The sequence below is a fragment of the Podarcis raffonei genome, chromosome 7 (genome assembly GCF_027172205.1).
Source record: "Podarcis raffonei isolate rPodRaf1 chromosome 7, rPodRaf1.pri, whole genome shotgun sequence".
NCBI lineage: Eukaryota > Metazoa > Chordata > Lepidosauria > Squamata > Lacertidae > Podarcis > Podarcis raffonei.
Genome location: NC_070608.1, coordinates 40,936,485 through 40,959,160, shown reverse-complemented (window position 1 = coordinate 40,959,160; position 22,676 = coordinate 40,936,485). Strand labels below are relative to the sequence as shown.

The 22,676-nt window shown below is 40.9% G+C and overlaps 1 protein-coding gene and 3 non-coding genes across 4 annotated transcripts; 1 reads left to right on the top strand and 3 right to left on the bottom strand.

The window, feature by feature from the left end:
• The first annotated feature begins 242 nt into the window (after positions 1 to 242).
• On the top strand, positions 243 to 12,628 carry MCM4 (minichromosome maintenance complex component 4). The gene is made up of 16 exons (XM_053396209.1): positions 243 to 403; positions 1,411 to 1,569; positions 2,249 to 2,409; positions 2,564 to 2,665; positions 2,985 to 3,080; positions 3,167 to 3,262; positions 4,035 to 4,173; positions 4,795 to 5,015; positions 6,554 to 6,674; positions 7,229 to 7,488; positions 8,862 to 9,227; positions 9,551 to 9,678; positions 10,237 to 10,444; positions 10,653 to 10,881; positions 11,031 to 11,164; positions 12,162 to 12,628. The coding sequence occupies exons 1-16, from the start codon at positions 310 to 312 to the stop codon at positions 12,252 to 12,254; spliced, it is 2,607 nt and encodes an 868-aa protein (XP_053252184.1). The 5' UTR covers positions 243 to 309; the 3' UTR covers positions 12,255 to 12,628.
• Positions 12,629 to 16,656: 4,028 nt separating this feature from the next.
• On the bottom strand, positions 16,657 to 16,729 carry TRNAA-AGC (transfer RNA alanine (anticodon AGC)). Its single transcript has one exon. It is a non-coding gene; the product is annotated as a tRNA-Ala (tRNA).
• Positions 16,730 to 17,319: 590 nt separating this feature from the next.
• TRNAA-AGC (transfer RNA alanine (anticodon AGC)) lies at positions 17,320 to 17,392 on the bottom strand. Its single transcript has one exon. It is a non-coding gene; the product is annotated as a tRNA-Ala (tRNA).
• Positions 17,393 to 17,870: 478 nt separating this feature from the next.
• On the bottom strand, positions 17,871 to 17,943 carry TRNAA-AGC (transfer RNA alanine (anticodon AGC)). The gene has a single exon. It is a non-coding gene; the product is annotated as a tRNA-Ala (tRNA).
• Between the last annotated feature and the right edge of the window lie 4,733 nt (positions 17,944 to 22,676).

The following is a 22,676-nucleotide window of genomic DNA, read 5'->3' as shown; positions in this document are numbered from 1 at the left end:
CCTCCATCATCACCCGCACCTCTCAGTTCAAGCCCTCGGCAGAAAAAGCATAAGGAGCGGCACTTGTTCACCCTTTCCCCCCCGTGCAGGGTTGGAGTTTCCCACTTCCCATTGGCGGCGAAAGCCCGCGAAGACTCGAGGTCACGTGATCCTTTTGGCGCGGAATTTCCTTCCCTCCTCTGCCCTCCTCTGTTGTGTCTCGCGCTCAGAGAAGCTGCCGCGGTCGCCTTCGTCTTGCGCGCGCTCGCAGGGCTTTGCTGCTTCCTTGTCCCGCCGCCCTTCCTGCCCTTAGGAGGATTGCGCTGAGCTATGTCCTCACCGGCGTCCACCCCGAGCCGCCGCGGCAGTAAGCGCCGCAGAGGCGGAACTGCCCCAACCGATGGCGGCGCCAATCCCGCTACGCGTAAGTCACTTGACGCCGCGCCTGCCCCTGGGCTTCTGCACTTTTCAGGTTCCCTTTGGTGATGATGATGATGATGATAATAGCAGCAATAATTTATTATTTATACCCCGCCCATCTGGCTGGGTTTCCCCAGCCACTCTGGGCGGCTTCCAACAAAACACTAAAGTACAATAACCAATAATGTTTGCCCGGCGTTGTAATTTATTCGAGGTTGCATGTGCGCGCCTCTCCTCTTCCTAGATCTTACAAAGGGCTCCGCAGGACAGCTTCACATGCTCTTGGTTAGGATCTGCACCGGGGGGGGGGGGCGGGGAGCCCGTGTTACACCGGTGCTTCTCGCAACGATTGTGTAAGACGCCTGGTGCACGCTCGTCTGGGGAAGGCAGATTCCGGTGACAGCACATTATACGCTTGCCTAGGAATAAGCCTTGTTAAAGCCAGTGCAACCAGCTTCTGCATAGAGAAGATTAAGGCACTGATCCGGGTCTCTCAGGTCCCTGTACGCTTTTTTTTTTATTTTTGTTTCTAAGAGACCTGCACATAGGGATTGGGAGTTTTGTGGCCCTTCCTGCACTGTTGTACTCCACCTCCCAATTGGACTCTGGCCTGGCCAGTTGTTGGGGAAGATGGGAATTATAGTCCAAAACATTTAAAAGTGTAGTGGTTCCACACTACTGCTATGCACTTGTGTGACATCTTCATGTTCTGTGTTTGCTGCTTGAAATGTTGTAATGCCTGGAACTGCCTGTTGTTCAGTGCCCCATCTTTTCTTAATTTTCCTGTGCAGTTTTGAGCAGCTGTGTGACACCAGCTGGTGCCAAATGACTGTCTGAACAAGGACTTAATCCAAGACCTTGTTGTGATAGTGAAGTTAATCAAGATTGAATCTGAACATGTGCATTGTTTTTGTTTTGAGGGTGGGGAAAGGGAATCTGTTGCTTATTAGTTTGAAAAGTGAGATACGTATAACAGCTTAGGCAAAAGTTCAAACTTTCACTTTGTTACAGCTCTTTCTGAAGATGTACAGTCTCCGCCTTCGCAACGACGTCACACAGAAGACTCTACAGGAGACTTACAACCAATGCCCACTTCTCCACCAATTGACTCACAAAGCCCAAATGTTCAAGATGCTCTGTTTTCCAGTCCACCACAATTCCAAAATTCAGGTATCTTTGACTTTGGATTGGGCAGTTGGCAATAGTATCAAACTGCTCATTTTTATCTTATCAATATTGTATGCAAATTGTAGACACAGTGTCTACAATGCTGCTAATCAGCCAGTGCAGAAGTTCCCAATGTGGTGCCCTCCAGATGTTGTGGACTACAACTCCCATCTGTGATTGCCTATGCTGGCTAGCATTGATGGGAGGTAGAGTCCAAAGTATTTGGAGGTCACAACATTGGCCCATGTGTTACCAGACTTGGAGTAGATTCAGATGACAGTATTATTAAGCCTCTGTGGACAGATTGTGATAATTTGTCATTTGGTATCTCTGATGCCTCACAGACTTGAAATAATATTGCTGTTCAGTATCTCCCCAAAAATTATCCTGTAGTATTTTTACATTTAATTCCAAGAGATCACTTGAGATGTTTCTTCCCACTTCTAGCAATGTTCAAGCTACCCAAGTAATTTTATTAACACTTAACAAATAGTCTTGTTGAGTTGGATGAGATTCATCCACTTTGGGAGCAAATGTGCCAGGTATTGCAGTATACTAGTTTTAAAGCTGCTTCGTATAATTCTGTAAACACCTGTCTTCTGCTGGGGAAAACAAAAGGGCAAGCTTGTGTCACAAATGCATTAACATTTATATTTCTAAAATCACATTTTATTTGATACAGTTCCAATGGACTTTGATATTAGTTCACCACTTACCTATGGCACACCCAGTTCTAGAATAGAAGGAACCCCAAGGAGTGGTGTGCGAGGAACTCCAGTGCGACAGAGGCCTGATCTTGGCTCTGTCCGGAAGGCTAGGCAAGTAGATCTGCATTCTGATGTGGTAGGTATTTCAGATTTTGTAAGTGACATTTCAGTCATCTGTATATTTACTCAAAGGAAGTTTCACTCATTGAATTCAGTAGAACTTTTTATCTGATAACCAAGCATAGATTGTGGCCTTAAATATAATATTGATACGTTACTCTTGTACTTAGCCTACAGCAGAAGACGCAGTGGCTAGTGAACAGTCTCTTGGACAAAAGCTAGTGATATGGGGAACAGATGTCAATGTGGCCTCATGCAAAGAAAAATTTCAGGTGAGTGGACAGTGGTTTACACACTTGTATATATTTGTTTGTTTTTAAATGTTTCTACTTTGGTGTGAGATGATGAGGTCTGGAGCAAGAATAATAATATCTGGCAGTTCTTGGGGAAATCTTTTTTTCTCAAGAGACAATTTGTCTAATTTTTCCACCTAGTGATGTTAAATTGTAATACTCTATTGAGATAACATAAAATCAATATCATTCATGGAGGAATAACTTGTGCGTGAAAATTAATAGCATTTTATTTATGCCTGCCACAGTTCTAATGGAGACTGAAATTGTATTATTGTCTTGTTCTTTTAACATTCAGAGATTTCTTCAGCGTTTTATTGATCCAACAGCCAAAGAAGAAGAAAATATTGGCTTGGACCTTAATGAGCCTCTGTATCTGCAGCGACTGGAAGAGGTATGTTACGGCAGTATTGTTTAAACCTGGCTTGCATTTTTAGATGTAAAGGCTTATTTATTAACGTGTGGCTAAATATCTTCCAGATAAGCTTGATTGGGGAGCCATTTCTGAATGTAAACTGTGACCATCTGAAAACATTCGATGAAAATCTTTACAGACAACTGATGTGCTATCCTCAGGTAAGGCAAATGTTTTCAATAGGCTCTTCAGTGCAAGAACTGTGAGAGCCAAAAGTTAAAGTTCAATGTGCCTAATTTTGTATTAGTTAATTTAGTTATTTCAGATCTGCAGAATGGTATTATGATCTAAGGAAATTTGAATATTGCTGCCGTATAAAATTGCTCAGTTCACAATTCTAATAAGTAACTCCCCTCCCCTTATTTTGAAAGAAATTAGCTATGCAACATGAAGTGTTACTGTCTGAAAAACAAATTCAAAGCTTTCTTGGATAGGTAGAGCTAATTGTTTTGTTCTTTGGATTCAGGCATCTACATTTTTAAGAAATGACAAAAGTTTGGCACAACACAAAAAGAAGACCCTGGCCTTGGACACAAGCTTCTATTCTTAACAGACATTAAACACTGTAATCATTAGTAAAGCCAGTGCTGTTGTTATTTAGCAGTCAATAGGCTTAGAAAGTCTGGGCTGTATTCTGCTAATGAGTTCTGTCAGTGTAAGGACTTACACCTGCACAACAGGACTTCACTCACTGTCTTCCACCTACTCATGCCCTACACAAATCTGCCCCAGAGGGTTAGTGAAACCCCAAGACAGATTTAGGGGGCATGCAGGAGGATGAGAAGGGGAGAATATTTCTGCACAAGCAGAAATCCTGGAACAATTGCCTTAGTGCTGTGTTAGATTCCACCCTTTGTTTTCATAATGTTTTGTGCAGGTATGGAAGCAAGTATTGATGTATACTTACGGTTCATATTTGTCTCCTTTGTACAGGAAGTTATTCCAACATTTGATATGGCTGCTAATGAAATTTTCTTTGACCGCTACCCTGATTCAGTATTGGAGCATCAGATTCAAGTGAGACCATATAATGCTGTAAAAACCAGAAGCATGAGGAGCCTGAACCCAGAAGGTAAGGTGCTTTAGCTACAGCATCTTTAATAAGTTATCTGACAAACTGTTACATAAACTGCTTGGTCTTGGGCAAATAAATGCTGGAAGGATGGTCGTCTTTGAGTCGCACTGCACCTGAGTCCCAATATTATGTGGTCTTATACTGGTCAATACCTCCGTCTGCTTCAGAAAAAAATCAAGAACTAGTAAATGCATCTCAGTCCGCTCTAAGTTTGTAGCAAATGACTGAAATGGAAGAACTTGCATTCCTCACATAAACATGTAATTCCATAATGCATATCACACATTTTTTCTCTTTAGAATTGTTGACTTATGTGATGCCAGGTAGCCATTTTATGCTAATAGCTCTTTAACGATTTATGCTTTTCTTAGTTGCCGTATTTTTCGCTCCATAAGACACACTTTTTCCCTCCTAAAAAGTAAGGCGAAATGTGTGTGCGTCTTATGGAATGAATGCAGGAGGGAAGCTCTGCTCAGCGCTCCCTTTAAAGAATTTCCCCCTCTTGCATTCCCCCTCTAAAAACTAGGTGCGTCTTATGGTCAGGTGTGTCTTATGACATGAAAAGTATGGTATATTGATAAACATGATTTGGTTTTTCTTCTTCTCTTTTAATATTAGACATTGACCAGCTTATCACTATAAATGGCATGGTAATCAGGAGCTCCCAGTTAATTCCAGAAATGCAAGAAGCTTTCTTCAAGTGCCAAGTGTGTGCTTTCACAGCAAGAGTAGAAATCGATCGCGGTAGGATTGCCGAACCATCAGCATGCAAGAACTGTAACACCACGCATAGTATGGCATTGGTTCACAACCGCTCAATGTTCTCGGATAAACAGATGGTATGTTCTTTTATTAAATTATTAGGTTGAAATGTTCTGATGTGTTAAATTTTCCTCAATAAATGGTTACATGTATATTTTGCAAAAATATTAAAATAGTTCCTATGGTTTTCATTACTAGCCAGCTAGACATTTTGCAGTTCCCTAGCACACTTCCTCAGGCTGCATGCATATTAAACCCCTTCTATTAATGCATGGCTACATAATAAGTTAATTTTACAGGATGGATTTTCCTAATAAATCTAGTGTATTACAGTATGTTATGTTGCTTTTGCTAATACAGATTGTGCTTTTTAAAAATTGTCTGATATCAGTTGCTGGATTCGTTTCTCAAGGCTAATTGCTTCCACCTTGCTTTAACTCCTTGTGGGAGTTGATACATGTTAATTAAGTCACATGTAGCTATATCCACACCTGGAACAAAGGTTGGTTCTCCATTTGAGAAATGGCTTAGCCCTGTTTGTTTCTCCAGATTCACAGAGATGAACCTAAATGTTAAAAAAGAGCAGCAGCAAAAACCACAAAGAATATTGTGGCAACTTAATAACAAATGTATATTCAAGTGTTGCCTCCACCAAAATAGTACAGAGGGTGAGACAGAAGTCACTTGTTGGAAAGACTACTATGACTCAAAGAGTATGATAGCTTTAAATTTACCCCCTGTGGACACCTCATCAAATGCACCCCAAAAATCCATTAGGCTAGTCTCAATAAGTTGGAGGAGGGCACACCTGTAACCTAACTACCCTAATCTTTGGGAAACTGGACCACATCATCCTACATAGAGGGGAGATACAGTGTTGCCAGAAGAGTCCTGAGAGAAAGACTGAGATGCTCTGGTTCTTTTTAATCTAGCAGAAAGGCAGGTGGGCAAACAGTTGTGTCTACCATTCAACAGGTTCCTTTGGCAGTTGCTACTTTCGCAGACCAAGGAAGCACAGTTGCATGCCTCAACTAGACAGTGCTCTGGTACATCCTCTAAAGCAGGGGTCAGCAAGCTTACCAAACGATGGCCCGGTCCACGCTCTGTCCGTCGGAGGATGGGCTGGAGCTTGTGCGCACGTGTGCTCTTCCGGGTCGGAGGAGTGTGCTTGCGCACATGCTATTTCCGGTGCTCCTCTGACTCAGATGTGCACCTGAAATAGCGTGCGCACAGGCGCTTCTCCGTCCCGCACACGTGCGCACATGCTATTTCTGGCACACATCCAGGTCGGAGGAGCGCATGCGCACAGGCGCCGTCAACCCGGAAGTCAGTCACCACGCTGCGCCGTGCCAGTAAGAGCGGGGCGCCGGCAGGGGTCTCCATGGGCCGGATAGACAAGCCCTGTGGGCCACTACCGGCCCATGGGCCTTAGGTTGCCAACCCCTTCTCTAAAGAGACGTGTAGTTTCGACAAACGATATAGTTTACTGGTTTTTGTCTCATCAATTGCCTGAACAAATACATAGTTAGGAAAGTTTATATCTAGTATTTCCAACAGACAGTCGGTGTGATTAAAAATATTGTTGCACTTTAACTAAGGATTGTTCTTTTACCAGATCAAGCTGCAGGAGTCTCCAGATGACATGCCAGCTGGTCAGACACCATATACTATTGTGCTCTTTGCTCACAATGATCTAGTGGATAAGGTTCAGCCAGGTGACAGAGTTAATGTTACAGGTAAGAGAAATGTTTCGGCATCACTTCTTGTCTTTAAGTAAAAATGAGCCTAGTATAGAATACTGGCTCCTATAGATAAAATAGTAAGATGAGAGAAAGCAGTGAAATTGTGGATGTATGGAGGAATTTCCTGTTTTCTTTTACTGTAGCAGCTTCTACACTTTTTTGTGACAGCTATTGATACAGGCATAGTTGGAAGAATGCAGTATTGGCTCTGCTTGTCAAGCTATCAACATTAATGTTATGGTTATTTCCATTTATATTCTGGCGTTCCTCCCTAAGGAGTCTAGAGTGGCATTAATGTACATATAAATATTGTATTGAGCTTTTCAATTTTAAAGTCCTGTAAATTACATACCAGGTGTTATGAGTTACATTGGGCTTGCATGTGTTCAGGGTTAAATGATACGATCTAGCACTGGGTAACTTTTAACGAGGGCTGCACAGCCTGCCAAAATCTAAACTTGTCTGGTAAGTGTCTTGGGGAAGAGGGGGAAGAGATGAATGTTGCCTTTTAATCTGGGAGATCTAATAACGGCTTTATGTTTGTTCAGGTATCTACAGAGCAGTCCCTGTTCGTGTCATTCCAAGAATGAGCAGTGTGAGATCTGTCTATAAGACCCATATTGATGTTATTCATTATTGCAAAACTGATTCAAAACGCTTGCATGGCATTGAAGAAGGAACTGAACAGAAAATGTTTACAGAGGAACGTGAGACAATGCTTCAAGAGCTTTCGAGGAAACCCGATATTTATGACAGGCTTTCTTCTGCACTTGCCCCAAGTATTTATGAGCATGAAGATATTAAAAAGGTACGGAATACTTAAAATTACACATTTGCCTCACTGACTAAATACATCAAACTTTGCATACTTATCTTGGTATATAGTATACGTACTAATGCATAAAGGTAATTTATTCTGAAAATATTACTCTTATTTTGAGTTCATAAAGTACTTAAAGCTGGTATATTTTAGCACATCATTTAGAATACACAGTGGGTATATGTGAAATAGATGCAAACAAATACTTTAATTATATAGACATCACCTTTTTTCTCTACTAAGATTGAGCTAATGGATATGACTTTCATCCATTAATTTCAGTTCATTAATTTCTACACTGCATATAACTTAGTTGGATAGAACCCATAATTTCTAAAGAAAGATAGTAATGTTGTCCCACCTGCCATAAAGCACACATCCTTATTTTTTATACTGCCAATTAAAAACTTCCCACTATAACTGAAATTTAATTGGTAGCTAAATAAAAATGAATCAAAGCAACTAATGTAGAACACGGTAATTTTAAAGCAGAACAGGGTAAGACTTTGAATAATCCCTTAACTCTTGTGCCTATCTTGCTGTCAGGTCAGAAATGAGCAATTGACTAAAAAGAACAAGATTAATTGCATTGTGAAGATTAATTACAATTTGTAGTCTGTTTCAGTGTTGATTGGAAAAAGAAGATTTTAGTTTGCTAGGTCTGAAAATCTGGAATGGTTCTTCTGCACATGTGTGTATGTCTGCAGCTTTGTGGGAGCTTCTGTGAAGCTTTATCAATTTTGTGCAAGAGATCCATGTCATCATGTTCACCTGTGTGGCTGCATCATATAGACATGTATCTAACATCTCGCAGAAATCAGTGTTCAAAACTCCCATTGTTCTAGTTGCATTTTTGCAACAGGGAATTTAATTAGCGCAAGCAGTTCCTGACCTCTGGCCACAGTACTGCGCCTGAGATTTCAGATTAAAACTGCAGAGTGGAAGGAAAGGGGGACTCTTTTCTGCCTCCCCACTTCCAGCTACTCTCTGAAGACTAGAGCAGAGACCCTGTTTAGAATATATGGGGGGGGGTAGCGGAAGGACAAGACCATGTGAAAAATGAACATAATATTTTAGCTGCAGTTCACTCATTTTCAGCTTTGCATTCTTGTTATAAAGAAAAGGCACACCTAGACATTCTGTTGTTGCGCCCATAACCAAAGTTTAAGGTGCCATTTAGCTCCTGGCTTTCACATCTCAGTTTCTAACATGGACAGAAATGCTGCTTCCACATAGCAGTGGAGTTACCTAAAGGGTATCCAGGTCCTCATGAGTCCTTGAATCATGCCTGTGCATACAGTATATTCACAAATTGGATTTAAGAAAAGCAGCTGTGATCATTCAAACTCCTCCTTTTGCAGGGCATTCTTCTTCAGCTGTTTGGAGGATCGAGGAAAGATTTCAGCCACACCGGCCGAGGCAATTTTCGTGCTGAGATCAACATTCTCCTTTGTGGAGATCCTGGTACCAGCAAGTCTCAGTTGCTTCAGTATGTCTATAACCTGGTTCCAAGAGGCCAGTATACATCTGGGAAAGGCTCCAGTGCAGTTGGTCTTACGGCTTATGTGATGAAGGATCCTGAAACAAAACAACTGGTTCTGCAGACTGGAGCCTTGGTCCTCAGTGACAATGGCATTTGCTGTATTGATGAGTTTGATAAAATGAACGAAAGTACAAGGTCGATGCTTCATGAAGTCATGGAACAACAAACATTGTCAATTGCCAAGGTAAATACTTTCCCCCAAATAAATCATTTTCTTTTGATCTATGGGAGATTCTGATACTGGCATTTGCGTCATTGTATTTCATGTTTATATGTGAACACTTATGTTTATGTAGCCAAAATGGCACCATACATGCAGGGGGCGGGGCTATAACAGGCTTATTGAGGTTCAGAAAATCTCACTTTAAAAAAAAAACTCATAAAGGGATCAAATCTCACAACACAGTTTAATATTTGCACTCATGATTACAGCCTGCATGTAAATGGATGCTCAGCTTTCCCACTACTAGAGTTGTAAGTGAATTTCAAATCTTTACTTCCTGACAGGCTGGAATTATTTGCCAACTGAATGCTCGTACCTCTATTCTGGCTGCTGCTAATCCAATAGAATCCCAGTGGAATCCAAAGAAAACAACCATCGAAAACATCCAGCTTCCCCATACACTGCTATCTAGGTATCCCTTGAGACATTTTATTGCTGTGTGTTAGCTGTGCCTGAAATAGACCTATTTGGAAACTTACTATGAAGTTGCCAACTTCCATATTGTGTGGGTTTTGGAACACAAATATCAGAACCTTTTTCACTGCCTCATAAATATTTAAAGCTTTTTGTGTGCTGCAGTGCAAGACTTTTTTTTTTTAATTGAATTGGCATTGAAATCCACTGATGCCTCTTTGTGTATGTATTCATGGAAGCCTATGTAGGCTGCCAGAGCTAGCTGGCAACCTGAGGTTTTTCCCTTGGTCCACAGAATGAGCAGGGTTCCATGCGATTAATTTACAGATTGTGGGGCAGAGACTTAATAGAATACATATAGTTTGCTTTCCAGAAATGGCAGTTGTGTTAGAGCCTGAATATACCACCATCTATGACTGATATTAACAACAGTGTCAGTTTCTGACAACTTAATTATATCCATGAGGCAACAGTTCCAATGGTGCAGCAGTTGTTCATGTTGCAGCAGTAGTGTTGTTGTTGTTGTTATTGTTGTTGTTATTGTTATTATACATAGGTTTGATCTCATTTTCCTAATGCTGGACCCTCGAGATGAAGCATATGACAGACGTTTGGCTCATCACTTGGTTGCATTATACTACCAAACTGAAGAGCAGGTGGAAGAAGAGCACATGGATATGGCAGTTTTAAGGGATTATATTGCTTATGCTCGTAGTTATGTTAACCCAAGACTAAGCGAAGAAGCAAGTCAAGCTCTCATTGAAGTAAGTACGGGTTAAGACTAAAAATATGACTTAAAAAAACAGTTCCAGCATTTAACCCAAATAGTGCTTGGATTTTTTAAAAAACGTTCACTTCTCAAAATGCCCTCAGTGATGGCTGCAAATATCTGCCTACCTAAGTAACATTCTTAGATTTAACAATCCTTGAAAACATATTTACAGTGTACTTTTCATTTTCTCTTCACACTAGGCATATGTGGATATGAGGAAGATTGGAAGTGGCAGAGGAATGGTTTCTGCATATCCTCGGCAGCTGGAATCTTTGATTCGTCTGGCGGAAGCGCATGCTAAAGTACGGTTTTCTAAGAAAGTAGAGACAGTGGATGTTGAAGAAGCAAAGCGTCTTCACCGTGAAGCTCTGAAACAGTCCGCTACGGATCCAAGGACTGGAATTGTGGACATATCTATTCTCACCACAGGTGAGATCAGCCTGAAACTTGCTGATACAGTCTATGGGGGGGAGGTCTGAGTTGTAGCCTTGGAAGACTTCTTTTAAAGAGGTCACTCAAATGATTTATTATATTGTGGGGAAAACATTGTGACTCTTTCTGTTTGTTTCTTTTTTAAGGGATGAGTGCCACTGCCCGTAAACGCAAAGAAGAACTGGCTCAAGCTTTGAAGAAGGTTATTCAGTCTAAGGGTAAAACACCAGCTCTAAGATATCAACAGCTCTTTGAGGATCTTCGCGCGCAATCTGAAACAGTAAGTTTGTTGTAAGGCTTGCATGCTGTGTTTGTTCTATTCACTTTCACAAGTACAAAATATCTAAGGAATGTCTCCTTCCCCACCCTGAATTCCTCCTCTGGGTTTTCCAATGCTGTACCATGAGTTGTTCATTAGGTATAATTTTGTTTGTTGTGATTAGGCAGGGAAGTGTATTGATGAAGTTTCAGGATTGAACAACATGAAGGCTCTTTAGTCGTTGCAGTACTGCCTTATTGCACTCAAGCCTGAGCCTCTAAAAGAGTTAGTTACATGGCACTTTGTACATGCACAGTCTTCCTTCCCACCTCTTATTTTCCCTATTATCTTTCTACTGATTAACTCAAAACTGGACTGGATTTGCAATAATCCAAAAGGTACTTGAAACTAAGCCACGGTCATTGGCCTACTTTTCTTCCTCAGGGTTGTCTACCACCCAAAGGGGTGATCTTTTCTAAATGTTTTGTTGTCATAATAATTTATTTAGATTTGTTGTTACTGACTGTTAAAAATAGTGAAAAATCTCTATCGTTCCAAAACATGGAATATCATCTCGCTCATCTGCCACAGAACCCTAGTACATTGCAGAATGTAGTGGCCTATTCGAGGGTGCATGCTCGGTTCATGCATGACAATGATGAGCAATTAGGCCTCACAGTTGCCATGCATGATGAACTGAGGATGTGGCAAAAGCATCTTCAGTGTTTCCCCTTCAGCTGCATGTTGCAGATGGGGCTCAGTAATGACAGAAAATCTTTTACTCATCATCTCCCTGAAAGCCCCTTAATAAGCTCCCAAGAAACTCCTGGATGCCCCAAGCATAGTTTGAAAACCACTAATAGATTTTAGCTTCACACTGGAACTTAATATTTTATTTCTTATTTCACTGTTGAAGTATAATGGCTTCAAGGTGTGCAAAAATAATACAATCCCTACAGTCTGGGTTGTTGTACATAGTATTGTATGTTAATGTCAGTATTTACTTTTTTCTTTTAAGGCTGTCACTAAAGAAATGTTTGAAGAAGCACTGCATGCATTGGCTGATGACGACTTCTTGACTGTGACTGGGAAGACTGTTAGACTTCTCTAAATAAACCCTAACTTTACAGGAATGGAACTGTAAAACTAACTTCTTGGTGTAACTTTGCTTTAATACAATATGCTTACATCATACTTGTTAGACTGGAATTGGACCAGGAGGTCATCGCTATCACAATGGAAAATTACTGTTAAGATTTTGCTTATTAAGGAATGTTAATTCTTTCAGCACAGTTAATTTTAGCACATTTTTTCTCAGCATCTTTTAAAGAGTAAGCTCTATACATAAAATTTCAAATTATAAAAACTTATTGTTACAATTTTTGAATTCAGGTTCATATGAATGTCTCCTATAGCACTATTTCTGCATATTAGATAATGCTTGTGAAGATTTTGTTTGTAATAAAATGCAGGTGCTTTATTCTACTTCATTGTGCATTTCGAAAATTTGAAAAGTTTGTTATGCTGAACCTGGTCAGTTGATACTTTGTGTATAATTCTCTGTCTCTGGTATAGAAAACAGTAAGGCTTAATTCAGATTAAATCATACTAAGCCATGATTTTTGCTAATCAGTACTTCAAAACTCACACATGGTTTCCGTTTCCAGACATATACAGAAGGTAACCATGGATCAGAGCTCCTTCTCTGCTTCCATTTTTCATCTTGTCAACACCTAAGCTTCATAAGTTTATTCTGTTTTGCATATAGCAGCAGCTCTTTCGATGAAGCAACAGCCCTAACCGTAATCTGAAAGCTTGGTTTCTCAGCACCTCACAACATTGACATTTCTTAATGAGGGGATGAAGGCATTGGGGACTCAAATGCTGATGGAAAGCTCTTTGATTCTGTGGAGGCTTTCTTCAACAAGAAAGGCAAATTTTGCCAATTCCCTCTCCCATTTGAAGCCTATCAAAATCTGTTTCAGAGGGATGGAGGACCATTTGGAACAGCATGGTAAGGGGAGTACAGTGGTACCTCGGTTTACGAACTTAATCCATTCTTAAACCGCAATGGTTTTTAAACCAAGGCACACTTTCCCTAATGAGGCTTCCTGCTGCTGGTGCCCTTCCACCGTTCGGATTCCATTCTTAGACCAAGATAAAGTTCGCAAACTGGGACACTACTTCCGGTTTTGCATAGTTCATAAACCAAATCATTCGTAAACAGGACTGTTGAAACCGCGGTACCACTCTATTGTCAGAAAAATGCCTTCTTTTTGTTGTACTAGCAGAAGATTTCACTGAATCAGAACCTTCCAATATAGCAATAAATGAAATTGGACAAAACCTGAGCTTTCTAAAGTTTTGTTCTTGACAATAAAGCTGTAATCCTGTTTATGCTTACTTGAATTTAACTTGCAATAATGTACAGGAGTATCAGCTGGTGATCTGGGGCTTCAGAAGTCTGACTAATTATTTATGTTACCCTAAATCTATCCCTTGACATGTTTTCTTACTTATGAATTAGCATTATATCAACAAAAGAAGTTTAGTGTGACTGATTTGCATGTGTTGCACATTACTAGTTGCACACCCTTTTTAAAAAATACTGTTTATAGCTTTTTAAAAATAGAAAGCTCATGTACAGCACATGATTTAATATTAATAATTTTTCAGAGAAAACAAAAGATAACTAACCAAAACCATATTTTAGAGGCACAAATAGGCTACAAACTTAAACATCATTCCAGTTATGAAATCTCCCTTTAGTTGGAGTGCCATGGCTGCAAGAGAAACACTGGAAGAAGTTTCCATAGTACCTAAGTAAGAAAAGCTTTGAAAGCATTAAGCTGGTCCATGCTCTGCCTGCTGCCATAGGAGCTTTAAAGTACTCCAGCAACATGCATCTAAATAAGGCTTGACACAAACAGGAACCCTATTAATTTAGGAGGCCCTATTCATTCACATGCTGGCCATATTCTACAGGCATGCATTTCTTCATGCAGTTGTAGAACCTGTCCCAGCCTATATGTTCATTCTATAGAAAAAGAAGCCGAAATATATATTGAGAGCCATGATGAGTGTGGAAGGAGGTCATATATAGATGGGCAACAACCTGGGTGCATGGTATCTTTAAAAACACGACACATCCTGTCGGGTTCCTGACAGTGAGCAAGCATAATAATAGCAATGTGCTTAAATGGCAACCGTTAATTATATGAAAAAAGGAATACAGTTGGAATTGACAAAATGTAGAGGTTCAGTACAATACTAGCAGGTGGTTAACCCCCAGTTTGGAACCTGACCTGGTCCCAAAAGATCACCACCACCATCCCCATTGTGGGAAGTGGGCAAGTGTCCTGCAAATCACTTCTTCCCTGGTCCTCAGAATTAGATCATTTGATGAGCACAAAGACAACACCCCCCTCAGCTGATGTGCATGGGTCATCTGAAGCGGATGCTGTGTGCAAGTAGCCACACACATAACTGGTATGCAGCTCCCAGAGAATGGGTCAAGGGTCAATATTCCCAGCCCAAAAAACATTAGCCGCCCCTGAATTACATATTATAGCCTGGACACTTTCAAATTACAATTCCAGGTGCACAGCAGCTAGCCCAGCTATCTTTTCCTGCAGCAAACGAACCGCATTTTGCCACCAGCTGGGGAAGTAAGCTTTTGTACGTTGTAATAAGTATAACCACAAGGAGGGGACGAAGGCAAAGACTGGAGCCTATTCTGGACTACCAGCTGTTGGTAATACAGTGGTACCTCGCAAGACGAATGCCTCGTAAGACAAAAAACTCGCAAGACAAAAAACTCGCAGAACGAATTAATTTCGTCTTGCGAGGTACCACTGTATAGCAGTATTAGTCAATTATGTATAATAATTGTTTTTTAAAAGAAATGTTAAGGAAAACAGCATATAATGGAGACAATGCAGGGACATTAATCTTGTTGGTAAAACATGCATAGGTCTGCCTAGTGTTTATTCTGCATCGAAAATATGCAAAAGATGTACACAACTTCAGCTCCTCTGAGCTTCAAATAAAAAACAATTGTTTTGATAGCTAAATGGATATATTCTGCTCCTGCTGAAATAGATTGTCAACTTACAACAGAAACAAGCGTTAGCTTTCAACTCTGTTCCCTATTTAGAGTCTTAAGTTTCTCTCCAGTTTTAACTTTCTTTCCAGTGCTTCGCTAGCATCTTTAAATAATATTTAAATAATATGGGAAATGTTTGTGTTTTTAAACCCTCACAAGCATGAAACCATTCTGCATTGGAAACTGAGAGTCAACAACATCATGAGGGCCACAAATTAGCCCCTCCTGGGTGTAAGGCAGTGGCCAACAAATTTGTTGTCAACCCAGCCAAATCAATACCCATCAAGCCAGCAAAATAATAACGCAGGCCAAGGCTAACTGGAAGCCAAACGACAGGGAAAAGAAGTATGGAAATCTTCTCTTTTCCTCCTCCCACTCCATGAATGGATATGCATTAAAAAATAGTAACAGGAACTCTTCCAGGCTCATTCTTGTAGTTGTAACAATTAACAGTAGCTGATCTGTATAATTTGAAAGAGACACGTGCAACAGTGTTTCATTTGTTATTATCACGTCTTAGAATCAGTTTCAAGGGGACAATATTATATATTATATGTATATATATTGTTCAGTCTGACTCCCTCTCCCCTTTCATAAGAATTTGCATGAAAGTGGCCTCCCAATTTTTCTCACAGGCCCATATAAATTCAGCACAAACAGTTGGGCCTGGTGAGCATTTAAGGTCCCCAACCCTAATCTGTGGGTTGCCATCTGATTGGATTTTATTCTGATCCTGATCTGATTTGAGGATGTATTTTAATTGATTGTCTGATTTTATGTTAATGTGTTATACATTTGATGTTAGCCGCTCTGAGCCCGGCTTCGGCTGGGGAGGGCGGGATATAAATAAAAATTATTATTATTATTATTATTATTATTATTATTATTATTATTATTATTATTATTTTGTTACCTATTCAAGCAAACTGAAGTACGGTTGTATTCAACTAACGTTTACTCAGAATATTGAAATTAATGACTGACATGTGTTCTTTAATTTCAATGGATCTACTCCAAACCAAAGTTATCATAGTGTTTACAACTTTGTAAGTAATGATTAACTTTATGCAAATTGATTTAGAGTTGTTTCACTACTATTTCTGGCTTTTGAGGGAAAAAAATTAAACCTCCAGTTGTAGGTACACATAATGGAGAGTAAGTACCTTTGCAAAACTTACTTTTGAGTAAACATGCATGGGGTAAGGACGGTGTTAGTTCCTGAAAACGCACAAAATAAAGAATTAGCAGATGCAGAATGACAACCCCACTTTTTTTCTCCCTTTCATTCTGCGTGAGGAGCTGTAATTGAACAACCTTTTTTATTAGACGTGTCCCACAAACGTTTCAAAACCACAACCCTCTATTAATTTCTTCTTATTAAAAGCGCAAGCCCGCACAAAAACCCAACTGGAGAATGCGGGCATCGATCCCGCTACCTCTCGCATGCTAAGCGAGCGCTCTACCATCTGAGCTAATTCCCCCCTTGCAGGCAATTGTGAAATTCTACAATGGAAAGTCTCCTCTTGAAACAGCTATGGCATGAGTCTTTACTGAGTCAGGAATGGGGGCAGGATCATTTTTGAACAACAAGCTGAAGAGGAGCTTCTGACAGGCACTCTATAAAGCCACTCTCCCCCTCATTGCTGGATGGAGAGTTGGAGGCAGGAAGTCACAAAAGTGCAAGTACTAAAGCGGCAGTCTTTGCGATGCCCCCTGCTGTACGTCTTCCGAAGGTTCCCATTCCCACCATGAAAAATAATTTGGGGAAACAGCATGCATTGACATCTGACTTTCTAATTAAGGGATCTGCCTTCTGAGCTCCCATTTACCTCATCCTGCTTAGCAGAGTCATAAGCAACAGGTTGGTGGTGGGGTTCCAGCTATCCTCTTTCATTCTTACATACAAGCCCTCGACTGTATGGGGCAATTCCCCTGTTTATTTCGTTTGACAACTGTGATAAAAAAGCCTTTATTTAAAATAAAATAAAAAACACACCAGGGAATGTTAAACGTATTTTTTATCTTGCTGATTATTTTTCCTGCTAAAATAAACAAAGGGAAAAGCATTGATTGGAGAATGCGGGCATCGATCCCGCTACCTCTCGCATGCTAAGCGAGCGCTCTACCATTTGAGCTAATTCCCCTCCCTGAGCAATGTTTGCTGCTTAGCCTATGGTGAATCGCCGCAGGAAATGGGATTTCCTTAAAATAAAATTCTGCAGTTTACTTTCTAAGTGGTAAAAAATCCCAGGTTTAACTCTATTTGGAAGAGGATTGAGGAAGTGGAAGGGGTGCATAAGCAGCGGCAAAGAGATGATCCAAAAAGATCCGTCACCAAACAACTGCGGCAGCCTGCACCATCCATCTCAGACAGCTCCAGCTTCACTCTCTCACCTGTCTGGTTCCCTCCCTTTGGCTGGAAGAGCATCGCCCCTTCTAAACCCTGGCTGCGCATTTCATTCACAAATACTGATCAGGTTACAGCTATCGGGTAACCTGCTCTATCTAAGCCATTAGTTTTCGCGTTATTAAGCAGCAATGTGTCCAACAACGGACTGGTTCTCGTTTGGCCAGCAGCTATAAGGAAGGGAAATAAATATGTGACATAAAGAGAGCACAACCTGGAGAATGCGGGCATCGATCCCGCTACCTCTCGCATGCTAAGCGAGCGCTCTACCATTTGAGCTAATTCCCCTTCCTACCGGTGTTATGCAGTCGTCACCCTTAGGAGTGCCATCGCAGGAAATGAGCTGCCTGGTCTTATGCACTGGCATATTTTGCTAAAACACTTCTTTCTTGGAATCGTCCTTTCACAACCTACTATAAGCATAGTATCCCATACCAGTCCTACTCAGAGTAGACCCATTTAAATGCATGGTCATGACTTAGGTTAATAGCTCAGCCGGTACAGCAGGACACTCTTTAATCTCACTGTCATGGGCTCGAACCTCACATTTGTGCAGTGCAGGGAGTTGGACCAGATGATTCCTTGCGATGGTCCCTTCCAGCTCCATGATTGATTTCAATGAGTCTCCTCTAGCTGGATAGAGCCCAGTGTGGTGCATTCAGTTTTTAGGATTTCAATACACAATACTGCAATTTTGAATATATTTTTTGTCTTATATATATATTTGTCTTAGGCATTGGATAGTCAACTTATTTTCTTACTTCTCTGTTTCCTGCTTCCCACTAGCAGCAGCATCCCACATCCACAAAAATAAAATAAAATAACACTGGAGAATGCGGGCATCGATCCCGCTACCTCTCACATGCTAAGCGAGCGCTCTACCATTTGAGCTAATTCCCCTTCGCTCCCAGCTTCTTCAGCGCTCACCCTTCAGTGCGTCATCGCAGGAAATGAACTGTCTAGCAAACATTCATGCAGTTGTTCCCTGGCCGGCAGTTCGCGCAAGCAAGCAGTGAAACAACGCGGTGCTGAACATCTGTGCTTTTAATCCTCTCCTTCCGGGAGTTTAACTCTCTGGACTTGGACAGAAGGCAGATATTTTATTCTTCTGCAGTCAATTAGCAACATCAGGTTTCAAAGCATTTCAATACTGTTACAGGCACGGATCGAATCTCTGGAAGAGCCACGTGCAAGAGCAGCCAACAAAACCCCAGCCAGGCCAATTAAAGAAGGAGAGACGGAGCAGAGAAAGGGGAAAGATGAGAAAGGGGTGTGCTGAAAACCCAGCCCAAATCTGGAGAGCACTATTTTAAAGAGAGGACATTTGCGGGGGGTGCTGCGCTCACAAGGAATTAACCCCCCCCCTTGGCAAGAGAGACAAACCGGGGCAGAGATAGAACTGTTACAGAGATATCCCAAGGAAGTTTATTGTCACAGGCTATGTAAAAGAAAGGCAGTTTAATCATCATCAGTATTCTGTATTGATTGCATGACCTAAAATGAGCACAACCTAAAATGAGGATTCCCTAGGATACTTGTGTCACAGCCCAATCTAAGGGACATCACCATCACTATTTGTATGTTTGTTTGTTTGTTGGTTGGTTTGGCTTTCTTTTTAGAGGGAAGGAAGGAAACAAGAGACAGGAGAAGGTACATCTGCAATGGTCCCTTTCATAGTTGTGTGCAGAAGATACTTTGTTAGGTCTAGCTTTTTCACCTTGGCTTGTCCAACGGCACCTGTCAAAATGCCCTCTTCTATGCAACAATTTAAAACAAAGGAGCCCTGCCCTCCTTTTCATCTGGATCGTCCGAAGAGGAAAAAAGGAGCAAAACGGGCATATGAGGTCAAAAATAAATTCAGAATAAAACTGATCTCCATACTGTAGTTTGGAGTTAAAGGCAGGTTTGATTAAACTGGACACTACTACGCCAGAATACTTAGGCTGCTGGGGATTAAGTCCAATTAGACTCAGTAGGGATCTACTTCTGAGTAGAAGTGCCTTGGTTTGTACTGGTAATCCTCTAGTCCAGGGGTGTCAAACTCAAATTCATCAGGGGCCGCATCAGCAGTTTGGTCACCCTCAAAGGGCCGGTTGTATCTGTAGGACTATGTAAAGGACATGTAAAGTGGAGGTTTCCTGTGTAGAACGGCCGGCGCCGCTACAGGGCAGACGTTCTCTGGCTTGTAGGCTGCCACGCATACGCTGAAGAGGCGGCTTTCTTGTGTAAAAAAAAAAAAGCGAGAATAAAAGGTGAAGGCTGGCGGCCGGCGGCGGCTACATGGGCCACATGACGAGGTCTGGCGGGCCGGATTCGGCCCGCGGGCCTTGTGTTTGACACCCGTGCTCTAGTCTAAACTGCAGCCCTATGTCTGCAGGCTGAAACAGTGCAGCTCAAATTTCAGTGGAACTTCTCCTAATCTGCCAGCCAAGGAGATGAATCACCAAGGAGAGATGAGTCACCAAAGGTTAAACTCTTCATCTTGTGAGGGGAATTAGCTCAAATGGTAGAGCGCTCGCTTAGCATGTGAGAGGTAGCGGGATCGATGCCCGCATTCTCCAATCAATGCTTGTCTTTTGTGTATTTTAATAGAATATTCAAAAGTAAGTTTGGTTAAAATTCTGTGCTGTGTTTTAATACTGTTAAAAGTTGGGGGAGTTTCAGTCTGGTCACCTCACCTCAAAAATAATATTGTAGAGTTGGAAAAGGTTCAGAAAAGGGCAACCAAAAATATCAAGGAGATGGAGCAACTCCCTTATGAGAACAGGTTGCAGCATTTGGGACCTTTTAATTTAGAGAAAAGGCAAGTAGAGGTGATATGATAGAAGTGTATAAAATTATGGATGGCATATAGAAAGTGGATGTTTTTCTCCCTCTCATAAAACTAGAATTCGTGGACATGCAACTAGAACTCACTGGACAGTTTTATGGAAATCAGTGGAGGGGAGTCTGCTCTTGTTTTTGGGTCCTGCAGGAATCTGTCTGGTCTCTGTGATAAGATGATGCTGGCCTGATCCAGCAGGCTCATCTTATTATATTTTTATGTTTAGTGTCCTATATTTGAACCGTGGGTGGTCAGATTCCAAGAATGCCTGCAACTGATCTCCAACACATGTTCAGCAATCTTGCTCAAGAAGAAATGTTAGAAACAGGTCAAAACTTATGTTTAAGTACCTTGTATCAAGGAGAATTCCAAAATCCTTATTAGGGCAAATCCTTTATCTGGCTATCCAAAATGTCAGAAAACAAACGGTTGTGAAAGAAAGGGAGGAAAAAAATGGATGATGGTGAAGCCATGGAGTCTGCATCTGATTACAATCTTAAAATGGAATGTGGGAGTAGTAGTTCTGGAGAACTTTCAAAGCTTGCGCACTGCTTTGTGATATTTTCATTTGTCTAATAAATGCATTGTCCTGGTATACATGTTTTCTTATGGATCAAGATCGATACTTTTACTTCTGGTATCAAGGACCAGTTTTCCAGCACATAGGGTTGTATGCAACAAAGTTGTTTCATTTGTGCAAAAACTTCCACCTGCATAATGGAATTTCCTTCTCTCCTCTCCCTGTGTGCCCCCTCCCCCAGATCTGCTCAAGAGGCTTGGAGGAACTCCCAGAAGAGATTTCCGGTGCACATCAAACAGAGCCTCCGGTGAGGATCTTAATGTTCAAACATATATATATGAGAGCAAAATAATCTTTCAAGTATCCTGGTCCTAAACTATTAGGAATTAATAGGTTAAAATCAGCTCTTTAAATTGGGCCAGAAACAAAATGAGAGGCAGTTCAACTGGCTAAGCACTGACAGGTTTAATATGATCAATATTGTAGTCCTATTTTGCACCACCTATTTTAGATCTACTGACTGTTTTTAAATAAAGATCCATGTATAATGCATTGCAGTAGTCTAAATGTGTGTGTGCACCAGAGCATGGTCCATCCAAGGTACGGTTGCAGCTAGTGTATCAACTGAAGCTGATAAAAACTGTTTCAGGCTCTAATGACAGCACTGGACTAAGCACCCTCAGAGAACAATTTTTTAATTACATTTCTCTTCCATCCACATAACTGAGTTCCCTTAGCAGTTTACAATTAAAAATATAATATGCAATACAAAATATAAATTATAAAAACCTTCAATTATAAATAAATCAGCAGCAAAAGCTAACACAAACACAGAAGTTATTTCTCTAACTCTTTACAGGGAAGGGAGGATGATGAATATATGGCCTTCCAGATGTTGTTGGAATTTAACTCCCATCATCCCTGACCATGAGTCTTGCTGGCTGGGACTGATAGGTGTTGTAATGTCCAGCAACATCTGAAGAGCCATAGACTCCACATTTGTTCTCTACAGTCAGGAAGGAGGGTAACATGCAGGGCTTGAGTTATGGTATGAATTCAACCTATAGCCTTGTCTTTCTGTTTTGAGCAGGAAATAAATTCCCTTGCATGAAACACAATAGTATTGTATTAAATACAGTAGTATTGTATTAAATACAGTAGTATTGTATTAAATACAGTAGTAATGTTGGAGCAACTGGAAATTAAAAGGGGTAATGTCCTTCATGAGCATAAATCACTCCATGGATGAACTAATAGCAGGTGCTAGGTCAGCCAAGCCAGTTACTATGGTAACGGCCTAGTGCTCCAACTATATATGTGATTAATATATGTCAGGTCAGTTAGTCTGTGAGTCATCAGTCCATTGGTGTTACTAGTCCAGTGTTACACGTTGAAATGTTGAAGTTTACAGTATTTGGAGCAACAGATAAACTTTTTACTTGTATGTATCCGTATATATCTGCATCTGCAAAAGCCTACAAGCTGTATAACTCTACATCTAGAACCGTTTTACTGAGCCTTATCTTCTGCCATAGTAAAGTATTTGGATCTTAAGCTGCTTCTGTGTGGTGACTGGTACTGTGAGCTATCACCGCGTGTGCATTTCATATCAGTTCCCCAACATTTAATACACCAAACCAGCCACTGTAGGTTAAGGTTTTATTCGACTACAGCTCC

What these genes read in the sequence shown, in the direction of transcription:
- MCM4 (XM_053396209.1), top strand. Translation starts at nt 310, where the DNA reads ATGTCCTCACCGGCGTCCACCCCGAGCCGCCGCGGCAGTAAGCGCCGC. An exon ending in TGACAGAGTTAATGTTACAG is followed by an intron (nt 6,675 to 7,228) that starts GTAAGAGAAATG and finishes ATGTTTGTTCAG; the next exon opens with GTATCTACAGAGCAGTCCCT. An exon ending in CATATCTATTCTCACCACAG is followed by an intron (nt 10,882 to 11,030) that starts GTGAGATCAGCC and finishes TTCTTTTTTAAG; the next exon opens with GGATGAGTGCCACTGCCCGT.